The sequence below is a fragment of the Protopterus annectens genome, chromosome 11.part0, assembly GCF_019279795.1.
Source record: "Protopterus annectens isolate FY-2018-M chromosome 11.part0, PAN1.0, whole genome shotgun sequence".
NCBI lineage: Eukaryota > Metazoa > Chordata > Ceratodontiformes > Protopteridae > Protopterus > Protopterus annectens.
In genome coordinates this window covers 1,141,798,378-1,141,825,642 of record NC_056745.1, presented here as the reverse complement: position 1 = coordinate 1,141,825,642, position 27,265 = coordinate 1,141,798,378, and the positions used below count along the sequence as shown (strand labels likewise).

The following is a 27,265-nucleotide window of genomic DNA, read 5'->3' as shown; positions in this document are numbered from 1 at the left end:
ATGCATTCCTTCGCAAAGTGTGATGACTGAGAGGTGATGCCAAAAATCCATCACCCTGCAGATTTTTCCCATACTCACTGTGTTCCCTGACACTCATGACATGCAAAAATGGAATAGTGAAAGTCTATAATGCATTTGACTGATATTGATGCCTGAGGGTACAGCCAATCACTGTTGTCTGTCTACTGTGGACTTCTGTAGTCTCCATCAGGAGATCACCAGGCAGTTCAAAAAAACCCTGAGTCCATAAAAGAACTGTCCACTATCACAATGGGCTCCTGTTTCCCTCTAGCTAATTATCTAGCCAACTACAGTCTCTGGTGTTGCATCCAGTACACACCGTAGGGCTTACCGCTTAGATGTTATGACAGCAAATTTGACCATCCTTAATCGTAATGAAGACCCAGTGTGTACAAACCTAGAACTCAGCAAAACTTTTTTGTGCTGCATAAACAATGAAACATCATAAAAATATATTCAATGCAAATTTTAGGTGATGCAGAATGAAGATATTAAAGAACAGGTTAAACAGGAATGTAGGAAAATGTCTGTTTCTATTGTATACAAAAGCCTAGAATATTTGGACTAAATAAAATAGCCTTTTAAATGACACTTGACTATTTTTCCTGATCAAAGTGAACCCATAAACAAATTGAATGTAAAAAAGACTGGGATACTGGTCAGCTCTTTTCCCACAAACACATAAAAGTATGCTGTGAACCATCATATGTAAAAAAAAAAAACACATTCACAGCTTTCATGATCATAATGGAGATGTTTTCTTCTTTTCTACTATGCCATGCTTAATACAACACTCCATTGCTTTTTTAACTACTTGTATTGCAGACCTTATAAAAGCATATCCCATTATGTCTTTATCCAACTGGTTGTGGTATGACATTATCAGAAAATCACAATGCCACAGAGATGAAATAAAAGGTAAGGAAGATAAAGAAGGCTAAAAATTAATTTACATAATATTATATTAAGAGCTTGGACTAAGTCGATGCACACTTTCAGTTTAGATGAATTAGTCCAATGACTATGAAGATGAGGCTAGGTACATACATGTTTTATAAAGATGAAGCTTTTCATGTTTGACAATGGAAGATGAATGCTAATTCTTTTCATTTATGTGACAATTCAGAATAGTAGCAATAAATATATATATATATATATATATATATATATATATATATATATATATATATATTTATATATATAATGTAAAACAGAGATCTTTATACAAAGAAGTAAGGGCAAAGACCACTAATTGTAGGTTGTCCTGTTCTCAGATCACTCTATCCCAGCTTAGTTGATTCTTCTATTTGTGTTTGTTGAAGAAGTAGGTGCATTGGCCCATGATTCTTTTTAGTCATGACCTGGACAAAAACTCAAAGACAAATTACATTCAAGAATACAAAACCCATAGAGTGCATGGAAAACTATAATTATGCTCCACATTTTGGAAAAGACACCTTTGTTAAGTACATTTCTGATGCAATCTGTGAGAAGAGTAGTGCCATGGAGGATTAAGGGTTACTGCTAGAAACAACTCACTTCTGTGGTGTTTGTCAGATGAAGAACGTATACAGGTAAACAGCTTTTCTGCCTTATCTGAGGTACAGACATCCTATGATTGTGTTTTTATGTCAATTGATGTGCATGAGATATTTTCCCACAATGCTGCAGTACTTGGGGACTGTATGACATTGCTACAGGATATAAGTAATCCACAAACAGGTTAAGTTTAAGGCAATATCTCCTGAAAGCTTGCCAGTATGATTGTTTTTTATAAACTGGATAAGTCAGTGCCATTAGTTTACTATTTTGAGTATACAGTTTAGCCCTGACTCAGAGAGAACTAATACTTGAGGTTTAACAGTAACCAATTATGTCTAAAATTCTGCAGTTTTCCTAGCCTTAAGAAGGAATTTAATGCCTCTGACATTTTGAAGCCAAACAATGGACTTACTATTGCCCTAAACAGTCCTATCTTTAAGTGGTACATCTCACGGCATCTGGATGGCCATTGTATAATCCTGTCTTAAAGGACAATTTTTACAGGTATGTGAAACAACAGGTTCCAACAGATCTATCCAATAACAGTAACATTGCTCATGACGGTAATAGTCAGATGCCACACTGAAATTTTAGGCTCATCGTGTTATGAAATTATGGCCACTTTTTCAAATTTCATAGGAAATTATAGCAAAAAAAATCTCTCTCTTTAGCAAGGAGTGATAACCGTCTACAAAACAGAGACTTAACTCATGCAACAGTTTTGAATAAGGTTAAGTATGGAGTGAGGTGTGCAGTTGGGGTGTGGGGAGACAGGAAGACATGTAAGAGCGAACAGACTGTTACCTTTACTAAGGAGCACAGAATATGCACTTTCAGCTATCCTAAGTATTTTCGCAACCAGCAGGTAAATAATGTTTGAAAGATGTAGAAGCAGAGTATGTAGAGGTCTTCGAATTTTACTTTTATAAACAGGGTGTTTTAGAACAGCAGAGTTGGTCTGGGTGACCACTTAGCTATCCTGAATATATATATATATATATATATATATATATATATATATATATTTATTTATTTATTAATTAAGGTTGGATACCGTGTGATGGGTGGTGTTAAAGGACTACAGCAGGTGGAGAAGGGAAGTGTCTGTTGTTACCTTGAGCCCCTACGGCTGTTAAAAACATGCTATGTTGACAGTAGGCAGGCATCAGGTAGACCAACATGTGTTGATATTAGGAAACATCTATCACTTTTTGATGTTTTACTAATTCTAGTGGCAAATGTGTCATCACTGGCAGTCACTGGTATGTTTGATACAAGACATATGCTGCGCATCCGTCAGCAGAGCTGAGCCTTGAAAAAATGCAAATTTAAGGCATAGCTGAGCAGAACCCTAATGCTGAGAGATAATTCTTGGCAAAGTAAAGTGTTGCCAAATACAACAGGAAATAACAATAAGATCTACACAGAGTTGTTAAAATTCCGCCTAGAATGTTTTGCATATTTGAATCCTCAAATTCACAAGAAGATATATAAGGAACTTAGAATATTGCAGTAAAACTGTAATTATACAACAACCCCCCCCCCCATTAATATTCCAAAATGTGCACGCTGATTGGTCAGCATGCACGTTGTAAATCAAATACTTATACTAATGGAAAAAGGTCGGGTCGCCCGGACTTTTTCCATTAGTACAAGTCTTTTCTTTTTTTTTACAGCAATGGAGAACGCAAGATCTCAGTTGCTTTTTAAAACTGTCTTGCTATGTTAAACTCCTTTAACATAGCGGGACACTTTGTAAAAAGCAACGGAGATCTTGCTTTCTCCGTTGCTTCAACCCACAGCTCTGATGTACTGCGTAAGCATACTCGTGCGCAGTACATCAGAACTGCCGCAGAATACCAGGCAGCTGCAGAAGGGCAGCACAGAGGCATTATACAATGCCATTATTTAAGAAAAGTATTTTTTTTCTTAAATAATGTCATTGTATAATAGCAATATCCCACTTCTGGGTGTGGGTAATGCTGGATTTACCCACGGTTGTCTTTGGCCACTCGGTCTTCACTCTCGTGACCAAACCACACCAACCATGGGAAAATTCAGCATTACCCACACCCAGGCATGGGTTATTGCTTAAATAGTCTGCTAAGGAAGACACACAGATTACAAAAGTTTTATACATATAATGTGTAATTTTGAAGAAGGAGGGGGTAAACATGGGAGAACCCTTTCAGTACTTAAGCATCGACATTCAACAAACTAGAGCTACGTAGCAGCAGGATGATGGAACTTGAAGATACAATGTGAGTAGCTAAGAAAGGATGAAAGAACCAGAAAAGAGTTGTAGATAAGGGAAACTACTTTACTTAAAAGTCAGTAGGCTCAAAAATGGCAGGCAAAATAAATGATAGTGGTAAAACCACAATAATATTCTTATGACATATCAAAAATAAAATCATTAGGAACTGTAGCTTATTCAGAAAATGAGAATGAACAGAAGATGTGGGTCAAGTTGTGTTTTTTTTTCTGTTGTTAGTACCTGAACAGCTGATTAAAAAATTGTTTTGATAAGACATTCCAAAGACATACATTAAGTGCCCTGAAGATCTATGACTCAGAAACAATGGACAAATTGTGTTGCTTCCTATACAGTGATATTTTTCTAACATGCAGAATGTTTGGCTTGACTAAAGCATTATATTTCACTTACAATAATATTACCATGATCTCCAAGTGGTTTTGCCTCTTCAGCCTCATAGAGGTAATAATTGAGTGGTGCAAAGAAGTATCCCGGTGATGGTTCATTACACTGTCTGCCGATAATGTTTGGAAGGCATTTACACTGGCCATCTGCTGAGGAGCACCTGAAAAACATGAAATACAGTTAAAAAGCACAGACTTGTGTTTGGTTGTTTGTTCATACAAAAAGAAAACAGGACCAGCATACAAGGCACCTTGAAAATAAATTTATTGATTGAGGTTCTTGAAAAACAGACCGGTTTCGGCAAATATTTAACAAAGCCTTCTTCAGTGTTTAAAAAAACAACAAAAAAGAACCTGTATTTAAATACTCAAGTGAGTCATGTGCTTAATTACATATGCTCTTTCAGACCTGGCTTAAAGAGCCCACCAAGTTTAATGATCCATTTTTTCTCCATTGAATTTAATAAATTATGCCAACCTGATTTATTATGCCTGGATCTTCTAATTTTATCAATAATGGTAAAACTAAAAGTAGCCTTTGGATGTACCAAAGAATGTTTATATAAAGCATTGGTGTTTCTCTTGTGTCTGATATCACTAAAGTGTTCAGAGATTCGAAGCTTCAAGGGTCTGGAGGTTTGGCCAATATAGAATGCAGGACATGTGCATTTGGCCAAATAAATGACCCAATCTGAGGAACAGTTAGAAAAAAATGTTATATTGAATACTTGAGGGGTGTTTTGACTGCTGAAACTGGTGGTTTTGAGTATGATGTTACAATAGATACAGTGTCCACAAGGGAAGCAACCAATTAATGGATCCCCTGATAATGTGGTCTGGATACTTTTGGTACCTTTCTTCTCAAGATGTTTAAAGTGATTAAAAAAGGCAGATAGATTTTTGCCTTTCCGAAAGGAAAACGAATATCTGTCTCCAAGAATGTCCTGAAGTCTAGGTTCACATGTTAATATGTTCCAATTATGTTGAACAATTTGCATCAATATGTTGGTATTCCGACCATATGTGGTGATAAATCTAGGTGTTACTGAAGGTGATTTGTGTCTAGTTTTGTAATGAAGCAATTCAGTGCATTCCATCTGGTCGACTGTGTGTTTGGTATGTAATAGTTGACCCATTTTATACCCACGGTCATGTAATCGATGTACTAAATCATCTCTGAAGTGTCTATAAGTGTGCTGATCAGAACAAATGCGTTTAATGCGCATGAACTGTGATTTGAGAATGTTTTTGCAGATGTAAGGAGGATGAAAGCTGATTGCATGGAGAAGTTAATTATTTTAGGGGAATTTACGATGAATTTCTGTAGTCAGCGTATGATCAGATGCATGGCAAACCAATACATCTAAGAAGATAATTTTATCTCTATCATAGCTGACAGAAAATTCAATCCCCCATTTATTTTCATTCAAATAAGAAACAAATTCCGAAAGGTATTCTTTATTCGCTCTCCATACCAACCAGCAGTCATCCAAATATCTGTGCCAAATGTCCATTTGAACCATGTAAATGTTATGAGAGTTGTCGTAAATAACCTGTTCTTCAAAGTATGCCATGAACAAATCGGCATATATGGGTGCAAAAGATGCACCCATAGCTGTCCCCTTGGTTTGTAAATAGCATTTGTCTTTGTAAAAAAACAAATATTTTGTCAAAACATTTTCTGTTAAACACAACAAAAGGGTGTTGAAACCTGCTTGTATATTTCAGTTTTGTTGAGCCAGTATTCCAACGCCTCTAGGCCAGCCCAATGTGGTATGCTGGTATATAATGATTTTACATCCAATATGCAAAGTAACCAGTCGGGCTCAAGCTGTGTATCAGAGATAATCTGTAAAATGTCCGTGGTATCTTGAATTCTAGAATGGGCACATTGTAAAGGGGCTTAAGAAATTTGGTAAGGAATAGAGATAATGGTTCTGTTAATGAATTTCTACCTGAAACAATGGGTCTGCCAGGTGGGTGTTGAAGGTCCTTATGTATTTTAGGTAGGAAATAAATGTATTGTGGACAAGGGTTGGCAATGGTGAGTTGATGCTATGTGTTTGAGTGATGATACCTTCTGCAACAGCTAAACTAAGGAAAGAATCAATCTGTTTCTTGAATACTGGTGTTGGATCAATGGTGAGTTCCGAGTAATAGCGTGCGTTGGATAATTGGTTCAGCGCTTCATGATCATATTGTAATGTATCCTGAATTACTATAGAACCACCTTTGTCAGCACCAATTATGACTAGATTGTGATTGTTTGCCAATGTGTTGATATTTTCCATGCAAATTTTGGATACATTATTAGGTAATGAGGGAATTGATCTAAACTGAAAATGTAGATCTTTGATAATGGCTTGTTAAAACATGTAAAGTTGGTGATTCATGGGTGGCATGAACGAAGACCTATGATATTTAAATTCATCAGAGATCTTTGGTTCTTGTTCCTGGAAAAATAGTTTAAGGTTAAGCTTTCCACAAAATGAAACAATATCTTGAACAAAACTTTCTTCAGAAACAAAAAAAAACAAGGATGAACAATAATCCTGTATTAAGAATGTCAATTTCAGAGGAGGAGAGGACATGTGATGAAATATTAGTAATGTTTACAGTGGTTGTCTGGTCACAAACATCTCTAATAGCGTTTCCATGTTGTCCACATCTTTTATGTTTCCTGCCCCCCCTCCTCCTACGTGTAAATTCTGTGAGGTGACAGAATTTCTTCTCTTGGATACTGGTGAGCCTGTGGCACCCCCTGAATCAGTGTCAAGACATGAGGATGAATATTCATCAGCTGAAGTGTCAATATAGTTATATGTGCCTTTCTTAAGGATAGATTTAGTCCATTTCCTCTTGGGATAGGTACGATTCAAAGGAGAAAATCGTACATGTTTGTTTTTGTTTGTAAAATTGAAGGGATCCCCTCTAGTATAATCATCTAAATCCCTTTGGAACTTTTTCTTTTTCCTATCCTTAAGCTGTGATTCCATTGTCATAAGTTTCTTGCTTATGTTCTTGATACTATTTGTATATAAGGTCTGACCCTCAAATTGCTTGGCCTTATCACTAAGAGAAGAAATGGATTTAATTTCTTGTTCATTGATTCTATTATGGAAATGTGCTAGTACTTCAACAAATTTCAGGATTGTCTCTTGTTGAATTTCATTCCATTGTTTCAATAGAAGATCATCAGGGGAATTAACCAATGATTGGGTACGTACTCGTAACCTCGTGGAGTGATGCCTTTCAGTAAATATGCACGAAAAAGTTTGTAATGCCAAACATTATTTCTCAAAGATCTCATATGTTTGTTAAGATTTGAAAAAATGTTTACACAATTTTCATCAAGGCCTGTGTTGCCAAGGTCATCCAACTTTACACCAAGGGGACCAATTCCAAAAACAGAAAGATCGTCTCTGTCAGAAGACAGCCCATTTATTAAATGATGCAATTCCATGTTTAAATATATTAATAAAGACCGCTGTCCAAAATAATACCAAAGTTAAATAGACCTGAGCCGGTTCAGCATAGGATCAGTAAGCAGCAGACCAATATAATATTATAGCTGACATAAGTAAATGTGAAAATATTCCCAAAGGGACTATTCACCTGGATTGGTCCTGTCTGAACCAATAAGCCTTAGGTCTGAAGCATCATATGGCTCCTTACTCAAAATGATAGTTGGAGTGATATTTGACAACAGGCGGAAAAAATGAGATCTAAAATCTTACTGATGATAACCTTAAATAGATTGAAAGGCCCGTAATGTGGAAATGTATAATTTTAAAAAAGTTAATCAAAACAATGCCTTATTTTTATGAACTCATACTCAAGGCCACTGTTTTTTTTCTATTTTTTCTGAAACATCCTGTACAGTTCTAATACTGATACCAAGTATAGGCAAAAACAAGTGAACCGATTCATTTATCAGAACTTTAATTTTTTTTGTCAGTTTTTTTATGAATCATTATGTATTTAAAATCTGCATTTGACCTTCTTATAGATGCACGCAAATCTGTTTTTTTTATTTTTTTTTTACAGGAAAACATCTTTACTGAATTAACACTTATAAGCAATAACACATTCATATAAATAAAAACAAACCATGTTGGCATACTTTCAGTTGCAAACATTAGACATCACATATAATCTTCTATATAGTCATTGTCTTTTGAACATTCAGTTCCTACCTTCCTTTGAACTTCATTCCTCCTCCAAAACATTATTCTGCATGCATTGTTCCCATAATCTCCCATTTTTATGTATTTTGCTCCTACTCTATTCTGAAGATCCTACTTCCAGTACTTTTATCTCTTTTACTACATTCACTACTTCTAATATGGTTGGTTTAGACTTTAATTACCATTTTTTTTTTTTGCCAAACACCAGAAGTAAACTGAGCAAGGCCTTATTATGTCTAGGCAATTCTGATTCTATATCACAGCTCAAAATCATTTCCTTAGTTCCACCAATGTGCTCACACAGTATTTATGATACAGTAAATCCTAAATCTTCTAGACTTTGTTGCATATCTGGGAGACATGTATATAGCCTCCCATTGTTTCTTTGTGAGTTGCTTATCCAGTTTCTATTCCCAAGCCTTTATGACCTCTGTTGATTGATTCCTATAGTTCTACGGTTATCATGCAATATTTGATATGCCCTACTTATTATCCCTTTTTAACAGCAGCTTCTGTTATAGATTCTACTAAAATCTCTGCCAGTGCTGGTAATTCACTGAGGATCCCCCATGCCTTTCTCTTTTCATGTACTCTGATATCAATCCTTGATAGGGAAAGCGATTTCTAGCCTGAAGTCCAAATATATTCTTGGCTTCTTTCCATTCTACTACCTTTCCCTCTCTAATTATTTGCTCCCAATACCTTGGTTCCTTTGCCAGTTTTCCTCAATACATTCCAGCCCCATATTTCCTATTCTCTGTACCCCTAATTTCAGTCATCCCTATCGGCAGAATCTTTCCTTTCAATGTTCCTGTGTTGTCTTAGTTCTTAGAAGACTTTCTGCTACTTTATGAATATAATATTCTGTATGGTTATTGTCACACTCCTTAAGGATCTGCATCCAAAACGCCATTCTATTGTTATTTATTAACCCCCAGATTCATCATCTTGCTTTTCCACTTTGAATTATAGCTTTCTGCTTGTGCTATGTATCGGAGCCTTAACTATGTAGCTCTAAAAAAACATCTTCAGATCAAATAATCCCAAACCACCTTGTTGTATTCGGAAGGATCAACTTATCTCTTGCCTGCCCTCTTCTCCTCCCAGATAAAATTCTTGAACCCTTTATTAACTGTTGTCCACCACTTCTCCTCTGGTTGATAAAAATATTGACCTCCTTGTATTTTGTTGTGTCTTTCGGCTTTTCCTGGTTAGGGGTCGCCACAGCGGAACTCCGGTCCACTAATGATTGGTAGTTGATTTTTACGTGCCGAGTTTCCAGCCCTGATGCACAACCTTCAACGAAGGTATGCCCATTCATGCATGTCTCCATGCAGAAGATGCTCTAGCTGAGAATCGAACCGGACAGCGTCTTACTGTGAGGCGACAACGCTACCACAGCACTTGTATAAACTACAAAAATACAAACAGAATCCCTGTGCTGAATGCAAACTAGAGCAAACAATCACCAATATAACTCATGAAAACAGAATTTCATTATTTTAGTAAAAGTAGACAAGTGACCTTGTCCACATCAAAGAGTATGGGGACAAACCAAAATGACATACCAGTTCTGTCACCATGCTGTGCACTACAGATATGATGCATGGTTTTAAGTGTCAAATTGTGTGCCTCTTGTGATTAGAAGGGACTTGTTATAGTTTGATCCCTTTCATGAAATGCCAGTCTGTTTACTGAACCTTTAATCTGAAGGAGGCACAGGTGAGGGAGATATATAAAATATGTTGTTAAATGACTCACCATTTTATATATAAATGTATATTTATTTTCCTTCAGAAATATATTCATATTAAAATAAACAAATAAAAATCTACTTAAACCAGCAGCTGAGTAACAACAGCAACCACTAAACATGCCAATTCACTGTTATTACCACAATTAACATATTTACTGAGATTCTTATGCAAAGTGGGTATGTGGACACCAATAAATATGTTTGTACCGAGCTGAACTGAGGTGAGCTACCAGACACAACTCTGAGCTGAGATACTAGATGACTAGAGGCTTCTGAGCATCCAAAAAACATAAGTTGCCTGCTTGTTTGCTTATTTATACTATTTACTGCATTTTTTATTGCCTGCCACCTACTTTTATACTGTATTTATTTACTGTGTATTTAACTACACTGTTGTACTACGATTATCTGCTTTACTGTGCCTGTTAAATTGAACTTTATCACTGTTTTCACTGTTTACAACGCATTTTTGTTGTTTTCACTGTTTGTTAAGTATTTACTGGTATTTTTTCACTGTTTTAAAGCTATTTGTTTTGCTTATCTGGTTTTCCCACCAATCAGTGTTTAAATAACTGATCTATTGACTGTTTAAAGCATTCTTCAGACAGAGCCTCCTGGCTGACTTTCTGCTGTTTTAAATGTATTTTTAGTGTCTCACTGCTATTTTTCTGCTTTGTTAAACATTCTGTAGTGTTTCCTGCTAAAACAAGGGTAGCTAGCATCTGTAGCATGGTCCAGACACAGGCTTGCTGCTTCTGGAACTGTTTGTAGTGGTTAGTTTGTTCTGATTATGTTTTCCAGGCCATCTTGGATTGGAAGGGGCCTATCTCCACTTTTGTGAGAGAATTGTGCTGCTAGAGACCTGTCTGGTAAAGGGAGGCTGGTCTAGGATTTGGAATAAGCATCCTCATTAGTCCTTCTGAATCTTTTTAGAGTTTTTTTTCAAGGTTTTACCTTCTGGTATTGAGGCCCTGCATTTGAGCAAGTTTCTGCTTGTTTGTACCGAGCTGAACTGAGATGGGCTACCAGCCGCAACTCTGAGCTGAGATACCACACAACTAGAGGCTTCTAAGCTTCCAAAAAACATAAGTTGCTTATTTTTTTTTGCTTATTTATACTGTTTACTGCACTTTTTTATTGCCTGACACCTACTTTTATACTGTATTTTACTTTGTACCAAACTACACTGTTGTACTGCAATTGTCTGCCTTAGTGTGGCTGTTAAATCACATTTTCTTGCTGTTTTCACTGTTTGTAAAGCTTTTTTGTTGTTTTCACTGTTTGTTAAGTATTTACTGGTATTTTTAACTATTTTAACATATCTGTTCTGCTTGTTTTGGTTTTCCCACCAAGTAGTGTTTAAATAACTGATCCGTTAACTTTTTAAAACATTCTTTAGAGCCTCCTGGCTGATTTTATACTGTTTTAAATATTTTTTATCAAGCTGCTATTTTTCTGCTGTGTTAAACATTCTCTAGTGTTTCCCACTAATACTAGTATAGCTAGTAGCTGCAGTATAGTCCAGATACAGGCTTGCTGTTTGTAGAGGTTTGTTTGTTCTGAGCACTTTTTCCAGGCCATCTTGGATTGGAAGGGGCCTATCTGCATTTTGTGAGAGAATTTTACTGATTGGGACCTGTCTGGTAAAGGCAGGCCAGTCTAACGTTTAGAATAACCATCCTCATTGGTTCTTTTGAATCATTTTAGAGTTTTTTTTTCAAGTTTTTAGCTTCTGGTATTTAGGTCCTGCATTTGAGCAGATTTCTGCTTGTTTGCACATCGTGCAGCACTGTGCACTGCTGTGCAATTGTGTGCCAAAGCTGGCCAGTTAAATTCAACAAATTTTCCCTAAAACCCAGGTAGAAATATCCATCCACTGAGCTCCTCCATGATTAATTCAGAAAAGCCACACCTAATGACAACAGTCTTCAGTCTAGTATTATGGACTGTTTGACTACCCTTGTTTCTCCTGCCAACCTTATTGACATGGGTCTCTTGAGGCAGTGTAGCAGTTGCATCCATGTACACAGACAACCCTCTACTAATAACGCACTCTATTACAGAGACGAGAGATTTATTTACAACAAGTGTCTAGAATCCATGCTCTCTCTCACTCAAAACAGTAACACGGAGAAGGTTGTCAACTCTCCCAACGCTACATACATACATAGTACCACTATTCATTCACATAGTATGCATCAAACATGTAAATCCACATACGTGGAAGTCTCTTGAAAAACTTACCAAAACATCAGTGACCTCCACAACACAAGACTGCTGCAACTAGCACAGTCCCTACAGCACCCATGACACATAGCAATACCAGTGTTTCACCACCAAGCTTATAAGGCATAACATTCAAAAACCAAGTTTTCTTGTCATTGAAGACTCAGTAGTGAGACACATGGATGCCCTACTCGCCAGGTTGGACAAAGAGAAAGTCACAGCCAGCTGCCTGTCCAGTGATAGGATTCATTAAATCACGCATGCACTCGGATCTGTCAACAAGTACCATTATGACTCTGTCATAGTTTATGTTTTTCCTGGTGATGGAATCAAGGTGTCAGTACTCTATTTTAAAGTTTACATAAATAAAAAACTTTTATTATAGTTTGTTAAGCGCTTTCATCTAACAGTAACTAGATTTCCTCAGAACAAATTAAAATAGAGTACTGACACCTTGATTCCATCACCAGGGAAATAGATTTTGTGGTACTATTCATTCTGTTGGACTGTTTCCTTTTCTTTTGAATTTAATAGTTTATGTTTTTGTGAAAGACCTGAGATGTACCTCAGTGGACTATATGAAGAAAGAAATGGTTGAACTCTCTGAGTATGTGTCCCAGGCAGGTATGTCCATAGCCATCATTACCCTCACCTAGAATGATGCCACAATATAAATAAATGATTGACTTCAATAATTGCATCAGTTTTTGGTGTTATTCAAAGGGGATCCAGTTTTGGTCAGCATGGGAAGCCATGGTCGACAAATCTCACTGCTTTGCCAGAGACAGTTTGCACCTGGCACCTCTAGGCTTTCAGCTGCTGGCAAATGCTCTTGCCTCCCCCATAGTGCCTTTTTAAACAAGGTCTCAAAAACATTACACATGTGAAAATAACCAATCAGAACAAAATAAGGGTCATGCTGCTAAATGCTAGGAGTTCAAACCAAAAACTTCACTCCCTGGAAGAACTTTATCACTAGAAGATGTAGATGTCTGTGCAGTCACAGAGACCTGGTTCAAGGCCTCAGAGACCACCCCAGCCTTGCAAGGCTACAATGCTGTCCATACCTTTAGACTGCAAAATGAACATGTGAAAACCAAAGAAGGTGGTGTTTCAGTCTATATTAGAGATAAATTCACTTCCCATCTAGTTAGACTAAACAACTCCATGGAGTTACTCCAGGTCCAGGTTATGGTGGGTAAGATCCTCATTCAAGTAATAGCCTGTTATAGATCCCCCTCCATGGGTCACAATGCCCATGAAGCCTATTTGACCAAACTGGAGACAATCCAAATTTTACCGAACACACTGGTTATGGGGATTTCAATTATCTTACCATCAACTGGGAAACCTACACTAGCCCTAACTCGCTAGCACAAAAGTACCTTGGCTTTGTTAATTCAAATGCCCTGGAACAAATTGCCCATACCCCAACAAGAGGAACAAACATTCTAGATCTGATCCTCACCAACATGTCAAACAGGTGCAATGCTGCAACTGTTGGACCCTCATTAGTTAAAACTGTCCACAAATCAGTCACCTTTGAGCTGACACTAACACCAGAACTCACATAGGGAGAACTCAGACTAAAAAGCTTCACCAAGGCAAACTATACCCTCCAAGGTAAAGGTATAAATGTATTCCAAGCCCCATCCAAAGTTGGAAGTGGTAACTGTCCTGAAGCTTATACTAAAGCCCTGTACAATCACTTGCATATGTGTATAAACTTGAGTGTACCAGAAAGAATCAAAACCAGAACCCCAAATAAAAACAAGCTGCCATGGTGGATATCCAGCATCAACACATTTTACAATAACTGCAAAAAGTTGCTGTCCAAGAAAACAAAGGTAAGGCCCCAACAATGGAAAAGCACCCTTCTCAGCCTCAACAGGCAAATAAGATAAATTGTCAAATCCTCCAAGGGGTCCTTGGAGAGAAATGTAGCAAGTACAGCCAATGATATATTTTTCTTCTTTTGGGTTTTTCCCGGTTAGGGGTCGCCACAGCAGATCACCTGTCTACTCATGAATGGCAGTGGAGTTTTACAGTGTTGAGTTGTCAGCCCAGTGCCAACCTTCCACGGAATGCACAGACATGCACACATGCATGCCTAGGGCCAATTTTGAGTGTCCAATCCACCTACAGCATGTCTTTGCGATGTGGGAGGAAACACAGCCATTGATATCCATAAGGCCTTTTATGGCTTTACACATAATCTAAAGGGTAAGAACCAAACATGTGCAGAACTAGTGGCCAACAGTCTTATACACACTGACCCCACAGAGATAACAAACCTGCTAGTGGGTAGGTTTGGTGAAAATTTCAGTCTCTTAAACTTCTCCTAACTTACAACAAACCTCCACCCAAACACGCCCCCTGCCCTACATATCTGAAGAGCAGGTCCTCAAAGCCCTGTCCAAGGTAAAAAACACAGCCTCTATGGGATGAGATGACATCCCAGGCTGTCTTCTAAACAGGCTAAAACATGAACAAGCATCACCACTAAGTCCCCTTTTCAATCATAGCCTAACCACAAGGTTTATTCCTGTGGAATGGAGAACAGCAACAGTTTTTCCCCTCCACAAAAGTAGCCTAGCAACAGGCCCAGGGAACAACTTACCCATAAGCCTGACCAGCCTCATCTGTAAGGCCATGAAATGTATCATTATGGACCTCATAAATAAAGACACAGGTGACCTCCAATCCCTGGATCCTACCCAACTCGGCTTCATAAATGGCAGATCCTGCCTGTTAAATCTGGTGGATTTCTTTGAAAGTGTGGCCAAGGCTATTGATGAGGGCAAATCTGTGTGCATAGCATACCTCAGCTTGGCAAAGGTTTTTTCAGAATCCCAGATTCAGGCTTTACTGATAAACTTAGCAAACTGAATGTAATCCCCTTCATTGTAAAATGGGTTGCCAACTGGCTGACAAATCAGACATACACTGTCATACACTGTCAAAGTGGGTGACTCCCAATCAACCAGCAGACCTGTTACCAGACCTGTTACCAGCAGGGTGCCACAGGGGTCAGTACTGGGCCCACTACTGTTTGGCATATAATTCTCAGAAGTTCAGGTCAAAACTAAGGGGTTGTGGCTGACCAGGTTTGCTGATGACTGCAAACTAGGTGCAATCATTGAATCCCCAAATGATGTTACTACACTCCAGCAGTGTCTAATGCAGACAAACAACTGGTGTATTAGTCACTTTGAATGCAAAGAAATGCATCATCATTCCCTTTGGCACAAACAACCCCTCCTTTCACATTATCAAATAGAAAACAGTATCCTAAGTACCCATGAAGTGGTAAGGAACCTGGGATCATAAATTTACTGTGACCTTAACTTCGACCACCATGTGTCCATTGTAGTAAGTAAAGCTTTCTATGTAGCACACTTGATTACTAACGGTATCACCTTGAGAGCAAAAGAAGTTATAATCCCCTATACTCGGCACTTATCCAGCCCATAATTGAGTATAATGCCCTCTTCGGCATGTACTACGTACTAAGCATCTGCAGCAATTAGAGAGATCTCAGAGGTTTCTAACAAAGAAAATCAAGGGTCTCCAGCATGTGCCTTACACAGACTGACTTACGTCCCTGTCACTGTACTACTCTATTGTATAGACTTCTTAGGAGAGACTTATGCCTGACCTACAGAGCAGTCCAAGACCTGAACCTAATAAACTTGCTGCAGATCCATAAACCAAATGGGACTAGGGCTACCCATTCCAGGGGACCTAAATATGGCCTGCGACTTAAAGAGGACAAGCTGGAGAGACAGTTATCTCCCAGCGACTGACGCATCTTTGGAACAGGCTACCAATTCATGTGAAACAGAGTACCTCTATGACACTGTTCAAAAGGAACTTGGATGAGTAGATGGGGGACCATAAATTCTTACTGGAGATAGAGCCCACAACCCTCCTGGACATGGGCATTCATCACTAAATGCAATCTTGAGTATTGACTAGCATGTCTATGATAATACATTGGGATGAAACGGCTAGGCTTAAAATGACCTCTGGGTCGAAGGCCTAGTAATCTCCTATGATCCTATGATATTGCATCATCACATGGACATGAAATATAACAGTGTTAACACTCTTTTCATTCGTTGTGTAACTTTGGTTCCTCTTGAGTCTTGTCATTGGTTGCACCCACAATTTTATTTTGGGAATTGCAACAAAAATATAACATTTACTATATGAAACAACAAACTATATATGATTGTCATGGTTTATAGTTACAAATTAGAGGCTCAGACTGCTTTTTAGAATTTCTGCTGTAGAGATGTAAAATACAACTTCAATTAATTATCTGTTAATTGCTCTAAGAGCTTCATTTCACACATCTGGATGGACTGCTTTTACAACAAAATGTCTACAGTGATGAAAGAGCTTGACTGCTAGTACAGTTTACAGATAAAACTGTAATATGGAAAAGCCTAACTCAAAATTGTTTTAACATTTGTTGCCTGATTACTTCTTAACATAAACATTAGCAAGGGAGCTGTAGCATCCTTAGCAGCCCCTCTAAATGTACCTTTGAGGAATGCGTACACATGATTGTCAGTTTTGGGTCCTCAGACTATATGCTTCATGGAAGTTTTACCCGGCAGCTGTGATGCAATGGCTGTATTGTTAAATCAGATATGGAGCACGACTTGAAAAATATGCATTTCTTAATTATTATCCCATAACCAGAGAGCTTTGTTAACTTGTGTGCTGAATTAATTTAATTATTTCTTTCTTCATTACCATATAATGAAATTGAATATCCTCTTAATTTTGCTCAGTCAGTAAGCAATTCAGCTCTGAATTAGTTAAATATTCTCACTCAGTCTAAGCCATGCGCAGTCTGTATAAAGTTTGAGTGATGTTGATTTGTAGGACTATAGTTAAGGGTTATCAGATTAAACCAGACCAGTCCATTAGAAACAGAAGCATTGAATGATTTTAAAATACTTGTTTTAATCCAGTCAGATGTTTAGTAACTACATTAATTTGCAGATTGCTTTGCAAATCATTTACACAACTGTAAAGTGCTGCTTATTACTTATTAGGCTTTTGACATAGCTGAAAAAGGCTTTATCTGTATCAAGGATGGCAATTAACCTGTAATTCATAGTTCTTTGTTGATTATTCTGCACTGTTCTGCAGATGATGGGGTATTAAGTTTGTTTATATGGGCTAGAAGTTTGTTAAAACCAGGGTTCCACCAAATGCATTTATTCTTAAATTTGGCACTGTATTTATATCTTATGGAGATCAAGGCCTCAATGCTATCTTGAAGGTGGGTATAGAATTTATCTGTGAAATTTCAGCATGTGAAGCAGGATCATCTAGCTGTGGAGGGTGTTTGACTTTGCTTAGGGCATCAGTTAGCTAGAGAATGGCCTTGGGAATTTTCTCTGAAGATGGGTGGATTTTGAGGTGACTCAGGTCTCATACCTAGAGTGAATGTTACTGCATGATAGTCAGTTTTGACCAGAGATTTGGTAACTGTAGGTTCTGAGTATGGGTGACTATATTTGTCAGAACAAGGTCTAATATATTTGAACCCTTCACTGGGATTTCAACTAGTTGGACTAAGAAGACAACATTAATGAAGTCCAGTAATGAATGCTCATACCTGTTTGTGGTGGAGAAGGGCACCCAGTTACCTAGTTAATGGAGGGATAGTTAAAATCACCCAAGAGAATACTGTTTGTTTCTGTGGTGAGCTATGTTAGATTGTTAAGATATGTCTCATGGTCTACTGGTGTCAAGGGTGGTAAAGTAGCTGGTTACTATGTGGTACGGGGATTTGGTTATCATAACATGAATGTGGAGGAGTTCTGTGTTATTATCTTACATTGCAAGTCTCAGGATTAAATAGTTTCTTAGAAACACAGATATACCCCTCCCACTAGCTAGTAGCTACAATATCCAGTTCAGCATTAAAACTCTGTGCTGCTGAGGTGCTTAGGCTGTTCTGAATCTATGTTTCAGTAACTAAACATATATCCATATTTTAGGGATTAGGAATGTCTAAGAAATACAGCATTGAGCAGTTCTACTTTATATGATTTTGATTTTGGTTTTGGTTATCTATGTGGGATATTTGACAAAACTCTCATATTCACCTTACCTAAAAAAGGGCACTGGGGGGAAGAAAAAGTCTTAGTTAATATACAGAAGAAATGAGAAATATGATGCAGACCATTCCTAGCAAGCAGCAAGGGTTGTTAACCATCTCATGGTTTACCTCCATAATGTTGACACTCACAATCCAAACCACAAAATCTCACCCCCTTTGCGACCCATATTAGCACTTGTTTGTAGGCGTGGTGTGGTCGAAAATGTCGACTTTTGAAGATTTGTTACATTTCTAAGGTTTCGCTGGTATAGGTTTAACAGAAATGGTTTGGCGTTGTGCACATTCAACGTTGTGACTTTTGACACTATGGAGAAAGCATGGTCTCATTCCCTTTCCAACTGCATATTCTGAGAGAGTCATTATGTCTCTATTCATGTATCCAAGGAGATGCATCTTAAGTCACTCACTCCTATGTAAACAATGATCATGTCACGAGTACTTAGAGTGAAGGAACTTGAGGGCTTTAGTAACATTAAATATGCTGGCATCTGAGAAGTAACTAACCATTACCCTACCATTGCTTATCCTACTAATTGGAGCATCTGTATGTTTAATTATGGAGTCACCTATCACCAGGACTTTGTCAGACATTCTAACTTGGTCTTGCTGCCTTAAGAGCTTCTGCATGAAAGTTACATGACCTTGTTACTGCCTGTAATTCCTAAAGTGTCAGAGCAAGCAGTATGTTGGGTATGGGCCGCTGATGCTGAGTTATATGCACGAGGTAAATGTGAGGATTTAGGCAAATGCCTAGTCTTCAGAGTACTAGCAGGCTCTGGTGAACATGTATTAATGACATCAGCTTAAGACTAATTTGAGTTTGCAATATGCGGATTCTGTATAGATGCAGGTGGGGTAAAGATAGTGTTAAACTGTCTATAGCTGACTGAGTGAGGATCCCAGATACCTGAAGAGTCCTTTGGGTTCAGTAAGAGTTCTTCATGAGTGAGAGTGAGGCAGTTCATAAACTGAATCAGGATTCCATATGCTATAAGGCTGTTAATAAGGGGATTGTGTTGACTCACCATGATGCTCATCGCTGCTAGATTTAAAGTAAGAAAGGATATAAAGAGGGGCTGGGTAAATATTACAGCTATGAAAGATTGTTGGACTGGTATTGTGTTCAGTGTAAACCTGCACTGGGTTAATCAGGCTCAGGGCCACATCCTTAACAATGTGACTTAGGCAGCTGTCTAGGACCTGGTGCCATCAGAAGGGCCCCATAAACATTAAAAAAAAAGAAAATAAAAAAAACTGTCTTAACCACAACTCCCAATTTTATCTGCATTTCTTATTAAAAAGTCAGTAACGGCACATGTTCTGAGAAGGTGATGCAATTAGTTTTAGTGGCATTTCTTATTAAAAACAGCTCCTGCCATTAGCTCCTAAAAGACAATTTTAGCATTTTCCTTGGTGTGTGTGCATGTGTGTGTGTGTGTGTGTCTGCATATGTGGGTGTTTTTTTTTTTTTTTGCTGTGGTGGTTTCTTTGAACATCATTTTTCTGGTAATGTAAAAATGTCATTTGCTGGTAATGTTATTAGTTCTTAAAATATTCATAAGTTATTGCTATTTGTTTTTATTACACAGAAAAAAAATGTTTTTACCTTTTTTTAATGTTTGTCAGGATACCTATTGGGTTAAGTGATTTGCTCAGTCACACAACAGGCAAATGGAAGTAGAAATAATCAAACCCTCTAGGCTTGATTACAGTTAGTAACTCATTAAAAGCATAGAGTCCTAATCCTCTGCAATAAGTGCCAGACCTTCACTCACTTCTTCCTCTATTAATAAATCACTGAGGATTAAAAAAAATCACTGATTAGGTGGATATATGAGGGATCAGAGGCAAAAATTAAACTGAGTGGGGCCCTCTCTGATACTTTCTGCTTGAGCAGAGGAACCAGGCAGGGGTGTCCTCTTTCCCCTTTATTATTTACATTATATTTGGAAACACTGGCAAAGAAAATAAAGGACTCAGAAATTCAAAGATACAATTGGTATGGTAATTAAAAAATGCTGGCTTTATTTGCAGGTGATATTATTTTATACCTGACAAAACCAGAAAAGGACATTAGAGTGTTGTGGAACATTTTGAGACAGTTTCGGATCTTTTCAGGATACAAAATTAATGAAGTTAAAACAAAGACAATAGTGGTAAATTACCCACCCACACATGAACTGGTTCAGGAATACTCATATTTATTAGGACATGATAAAATGAAACATTTAAGAGTATGGATTAAAAATGATTCTAGTGTGGCAGTTAAGGATTTGTGTAAAGAGACTAAACAAAAGATAATACAAAAACAGAAAATTGAAGCTTTGTTATATGATATGAATAGTAAGGGTCTATATCAGATCATCGAAATGGCTCATTATTGAGTGCCGTAACATTGAACTGCAAAACCCTAACCCTAACAATATCGAAACCTCAAAACAGCAATTTTTTTCCTAGGGAAAAAAATTTTCTGTTCCAAGAAACACACACACACACACACACACACACACACACACACACACACACACACACACACACACACACACACCACAAGCACACTAAAAAGCAGCAATCCACACACACACATTTAAAAGTTACGTCTAACCCTACACTACACTGCACATACACTACTCTCTATCCTCTTACCTTAACCCAGACCCTAACCCTAAGGTCTGTCACTGTTGCACACTCACCTCACCCGCGCCCTAACCCTAATGCACTTAACCCGCCCCTAACCCCAAATTCTCACTATCACACACTCACCTCTGCGCCCTAACCCTATCTCACTTAACCTGCCCCTAACCCCAAATTCTGTCACAATCGCACACTTACCTGATCCGCGTCCTAACCCTAACTCACCCAACCATCGCCCTAACCCAAACGTCCACACGATCACACACTTACCTTAACCCAGCCCGTAACTTTCCACCTCATCTCTGAAAACAGCGAAGCCACAACAATGGGCAACCGAATTCTTTCCCTAGGAAAGAATTTGGTTTTGTGCAGCTTCACTGTTTTCAGCATTCGCGATATTGGGTTCGATATTGGATAATTCAAAATTCTGCTGTTTCGATGATCTAATATAGACCCGATAGTAAGATACAAGCAGTTAAAACATTTTTAGTCCCTTTAGTCTTATACACAGGTTAGGGATATTTTTATCAACCAGAGGAGAAGTTGTGGGTAGCAATTAATAAGGAGCTGAAGAACTTTTTCTGGGGGGGAAGATGGCAAGAGTCAAGTGGGATAAGCTGATTCTTCCAGTAGAACTGGGAAGATTGGGATTACCTAATTTGAATGGGTATTTTAAAGCTACACAGTTAAGACTCCTATACATACCACAAGCAGAAAACAATAATTCAAAGTGAAAAGGTATGATGATGAAACAGGAGGAAGCTCAAGAAGCAAGGAGAGACTGGGATTTTGGATGCAGGCCTTTAAGGAGAATAACAATAATCATACAGAATATTATATTCAAAATGTAGCAGAAAATATTCTAAGAACTAAACCAACATGGGAATGGAGAAAGGAGATTCTGCCGATAGGGATGACTGTAATTAGGGATACCGACAGTAGGCAAGAGGGGACTGGAATGTGTTGGAGAAAACTAGCAAAGGAGGCAAGGTATTGGGAACAAATAACTAGAGAGGGAAAGATGATAGAATGGGAGGATGCCAAGAATTTATTTGGACTGCAGGTTAGAGATTGCCTTGTGTATCTAGGACTGATATCAAAGTATAGGCAAAGAGAAATACAAAGGGGGGTTCTAAATGAAAGATCAGAACTGGTAGAGTTTTTAACAGAATCTAGAACAGAAGCTGCCATGATAACTATACGAATCAGAGGAGGTTAGAAAAGATTGGGAAGAGAGACTGGATAAGCAATTGAAAAAAAATTAATAAAAAAAATAAACAATGGGAGGAGATATGTATGTCTCCCAAATATGCAACAAAATCTTGAAGATTTGAGGGGTTTTGCCTGGAAATCTTTACACAGATATTTTTATTCTCCAAGTAAACTCCAGAGAATTTTTCCTCAGTCAGACAGCAAATGTTGGAGGTGTGAAGGGGAAGAAAGAGGTAATTGGGAAGATATTTGTTGGGAGTGTGGTGAGTTGGCAGACTTTAAGGATTCCCTGCGGGATGCACTGTCAGAGATGCTGGGTGGGCAGACTGGTTTGATGAGGGAGATTATTTTTCTGAGCTATGATAAAGAATCAGAATTGTCTAGACATGGTAAGGCCTTGCTGTGTCTAATAATGGTTGCTGCCAGAAAAGCAATTACTAGAAAATGGAAATCAAAATCTAAGCCAGCTATACTGGAAGAAGTGAATATTGTAACAGAGATAAAATGACTGAAACTGAGATCTTCAGAAAGGGTTAGGAGCAAACTACATAGGAAAAAATGGGAATTGTGGGAACAATACATACAAGGGAGAAATGATGTTTAAAAGGCAGCAGGACTTAAATGAGCTATGTAATGTTTGAGTGAGAAAAAATGGGTAGATTATAAGTAATTATAATGTTTACAACTGGGAGTTTGTCTGTATGGCTTGTAATGAGGGGAAAACATACTGGACCTGATCATCACCAACATGGGGACACTATGCTCCAGACCAGAAGTGTATCCCTCACTGGTAAGATCAGACCATAAACTAATCTCACTGGATATTCACATCCCGACCCCACCCCCTGCCCAGAAAACCACAGTGAAAAACTTCTCTAAAGCAAATTTCACATGCCTCAAAACAGGGGTGGAATTCTTCAAAGCCCCCGGGCCTGTGGAAAATACGGCCCAGACCGCAGAATCCTTTATAAACGCATTCTATGAACACCTTCAGGAATGCATGGATCATGCAATCCCGAATAAAACCAAGACCCAATCCTCCAAAGGCAGACGTCCTGTCTGGTGGACCCCAGCCATAAACAAACTATACAATAGAAGGAGGAAGCTACTACATGATAGAGCAAAATCCCAAAAAGGGAAGGCATCTCTGATCAGTATTAGCAAAAAACTACGGGCACTCATAAAATTGTCTAAGGCCAGCTTTGAGAGAAATATTGCACAGGACACTAAGGATAATCACAAGGCTTTCTTTAGTTATGTTAGGAACCTGGGTGGGAATTCCCAGATATGCTCAGAATTAGTCCAAAATGACAAAAAATACACCGAACCCACAGACATTGCCAACATCCTAGCTGACAGGTTCAGTGCAAACTCCCCACCCCTCCCCACCAAAAGGGCAAATATATATCCCAACAGAGTTCTGCCCCCCCCCCCCTGACATCTCAGATGCTCAGGTAAGAGCCGCCCTCTCCAAAGCAAAAAACACAGCATCAATGGGACCAGACGGTGTCCCGGGCTGCATCCTACATGAACTCCAAGAAGAGCTAAACCCAAACATAAAACGACTGTTCAATCTCAGCCTTACTACAGGATATGTACCCAAAGAGTGGCGTACAGCAACAGTGGTCCCTCTCCACAAAGGTGGTGCCTCAATGGATCCTGGAAACTATCGCCCCATAAGCCTGACTAGCTTGGTCTGCAAAGCTATGGAAAGGATCATCACGGACCTTATAAATAAAGATATTGGGGACCTACAGACACTGGATCCTACCCAGTTTGGCTTTGTTAAGGGCAGATCCTGCCTCTTAAACCTGGTCGATTTCTTTGAAACAGTCACCAAGGCCATTGATGAGGAGAAGGTGGTCCACACAGCCTACCTGGACCTCGTAAAAGCCTTCGATACAATACCCCACTCGGGCATTATAGTTAAGCTCACCAGCTTAAACATAAACCCCTATGTCACTAGATGGGTTGCAAACTGGCTCAAGGACAGAACCCACATGGTTAGAATTGCTGGAGCCATGTCAGACTCCAAACCAGTTACAAGTGGCATCCCACAAGGCTCAGTCCTGGGACCTCTCTTGTTCGGTAAATATTTCTCGGCGGTACAGGCCAACATGGAAGGACTGTGGCTGACCAAGTTCACAGATGACTGCAAACTGGGAGCCATAATCGACTCTCCAGCCGAAATAAGCATCCTCCAAAAGGGCCTCATAGAAACAGACAGAGCCATGGCCTCAAGCTAAACGCCAAAAAGTGTATAGTCATCCCCTTTGGCCAAAACAAAGTGCCCACAAATTACCACATAGGTGGTAATCCATTAAGTACAGAAGAAGTCATTAGGGACCTGGGGACCCAAGTTGATAGCAATCTCTCATTTGACAACCAAGTGGCCAAAGTGGTTAGAAAAACATTTTATATAGCCCACCTAATCATGAAGGGATTCACATCTAGATCAGGGGAGGTCATTGTGCCTCTTTACTCATCCCTCATCAGGCCCATAATTGAGTACCATGCCCCTTTTGGGATGTACCTTACCAGACACCTGCAGCAACTGGAAAAACCCCAAAAATACCTCACCAAGAGGATCAAAGGGCTCAAACAGATGCCATATGCTGTCCGGTTAAAGAAACTCCAGCTCTACTCAGTGGCATGTGTGCCTGACGTATAAAGCCATGTCCAACCCGGAATTAATGGACATGCTGCACCTCAGAAAATCCAAATCCCATCGAGCTACGCGCTCGAGAGACTTGAACCTCAGCACTGAAATAAATAGGACATGCTGGAGGGACAGATTCATAACCCAGAGGCTCCCTTCACTCTGGAATAAAATCCCAGTCCAGGTTAGGCAGAGTCCCACATTGACTCTCTTGAAGAAGAATCTTGATGAGTGGATGGGAGATCATAGGTTTACCCTGGCTATCCCTTCTGTGTCACTGTTAGACAGAGGCACAGTATACTAACTTCAAAAAAGGGCATAGCAAAATTAATTTAAATGGGTGGCGAAAGCCAAACACACTCTGGCTAGGCTTATAAATGCCCTAGGGCAGATAGCCTAGTATGAACCTATGAACCTATGAACCTATGATTGCAACTAGGATTGTGTCGGTGTGGTTTATTTTCATTTATATATCTGTATGTTTGCCTGTGTTGATAGTTTAATAAAGATGTTTCTTGTTTAAAAAAGGCAGGAATTAAATAATTTATGAAATATTGCTTAGGTTATATGTTATATAGCAATATATATGAAGTATAATGTTTGTTATGTTAATATAGTTTGATTACTTTTATGTAAATGTAAATCTGCCTGTGTCACAAGTGATAATTCAATAAAGGTGTTTGAAATGAAAAAAATCATTGAGATTTACAGGTAATAATGCAAGTCATCAAAGTTTCATAGTTCCTGTTCAGAATGCATGTCGATGAAAAACCTATGGTTCTGTTAAGGTCTTATCTGTCTCCTGCTTTGCAGAACACCTTTGATTTTGCATCATATTTATGTACTGTCACTTGTTTACTTCTTTTTTCTGGTAGATAACTAAGGATTACAGACAGTCAATAATGCAAGTTATTAGAGTTTCATAATTCACATTGTTCAGAAAATGCATGTCCTTGCAAAACCTACTGCTTTGTTTATTTTTGAAATGCAGTATTGACACCGAAGATACAACATTTTTTTGATTTTTTTATACATACTTATACATGTTTGAGAGAAAAAGGAAGTAGGATGAAAAAGTAAGTTAGTAGGTAGGCAGTAGTTAAAGAAAGAGGTGAAAGAAAAAATGGTTACTGATGAAGATGACTAACACTAAAAGGTATAATGGGATATAGGAGTGGTTAGAAAAATTGTGAGATAGATAAAGTTATATTGCTAGTGGAAGAAGTGAATGGAGAGATAGGTGCCCCATAAGGTGATTTGCTGAGGAAAAGAAGGGAGAGGCAAAGAGAGAGAAAGCAATGATCACAGAGATTTGGAATTAATTTAAAACTTTCATAAAAAAAAATTTACAAGAAGCCGGGGTTGTACAGTGGTAGCGTTGTTGCCTCACAGCAAGAAGTTCTCCTGTTCAGAGTGCCTTCTGTGTGGAGTCTGCATGTCTTCCCCGCGGTCGTCTGGCCTCTGAAAGACATGCGTGAATGAGCATGCCTTTGTTGAAGGTTGGACGTTGGGCTGGCAACTCGGCACCATAAAAATCGACTGCCAATCATTAGTGGACCGGAGTTCCGCTGTGTCGACCCCTAACCGGGAAAAGCCAAGAAGACAAACAAGCATTAGAGTTGTCTGGTTCTTAAGGCTCTAACATGTTAATGAGCCATTTCCTCTAATCAGAAATATAAGGTTTGAATCTTATCACCTTCATCTGCCCAATTTGTGACTTTGAGCAAGTTTTTTCATGAAATAGTGTTCCCTGGTCACCATTGAAAAGGAGCAGTTTGCCCAATGGGTTTACCTTTTTAACAAATTGAGAAAACAGTATTTAAAATTTTTCCATTTTTGTCCCTCCCTGTTTATTTTTGGCTTTGTCCAGAATTCTTGAGCAAAGAACTTTGGAAGTATTTAGGTCTGTTCCTTGCAAAAATTGTATTTTGCTGGCAAATTCTGGTAAACTGCAGTTTCTAAATAATGACAGGCACTCACTGATTTGAACAATGGCTATAGATGACTGTCATTGTTAATGTGACACCTTGACCTCGTGTAAAAATGGGAAAAAGAGGTTGTAGATGGATGGAATGATGTGGATTTCATACTTTGTATCCTTCAGAGAAAGCTTACTAATGCAAAGTTTCTTATTCTAGCAACTTTCTAAGTATATCAAAAGAAATATTTAAACATATATATATATATATATATATATATATATATATATATATATATATATA

General features: G+C 38.4%; 1 protein-coding gene across 2 annotated transcripts in view; it reads right to left on the bottom strand.

The window, feature by feature from the left end:
* The window catches only part of LAMB4 (laminin subunit beta 4), a 1,139,974-nt gene that overhangs the window by 563,495 nt on the left and 549,214 nt on the right, over positions 1 to 27,265 (bottom strand). For both annotated transcript variants that reach the window (XM_044088495.1, XM_044088496.1), the window contains exon 14: positions 4,232 to 4,385. In XM_044088495.1, the coding sequence (XP_043944430.1) occupies positions 4,232 to 4,385 (154 nt within the window). The remainder of the gene's footprint in view (positions 1 to 4,231; positions 4,386 to 27,265) is intronic.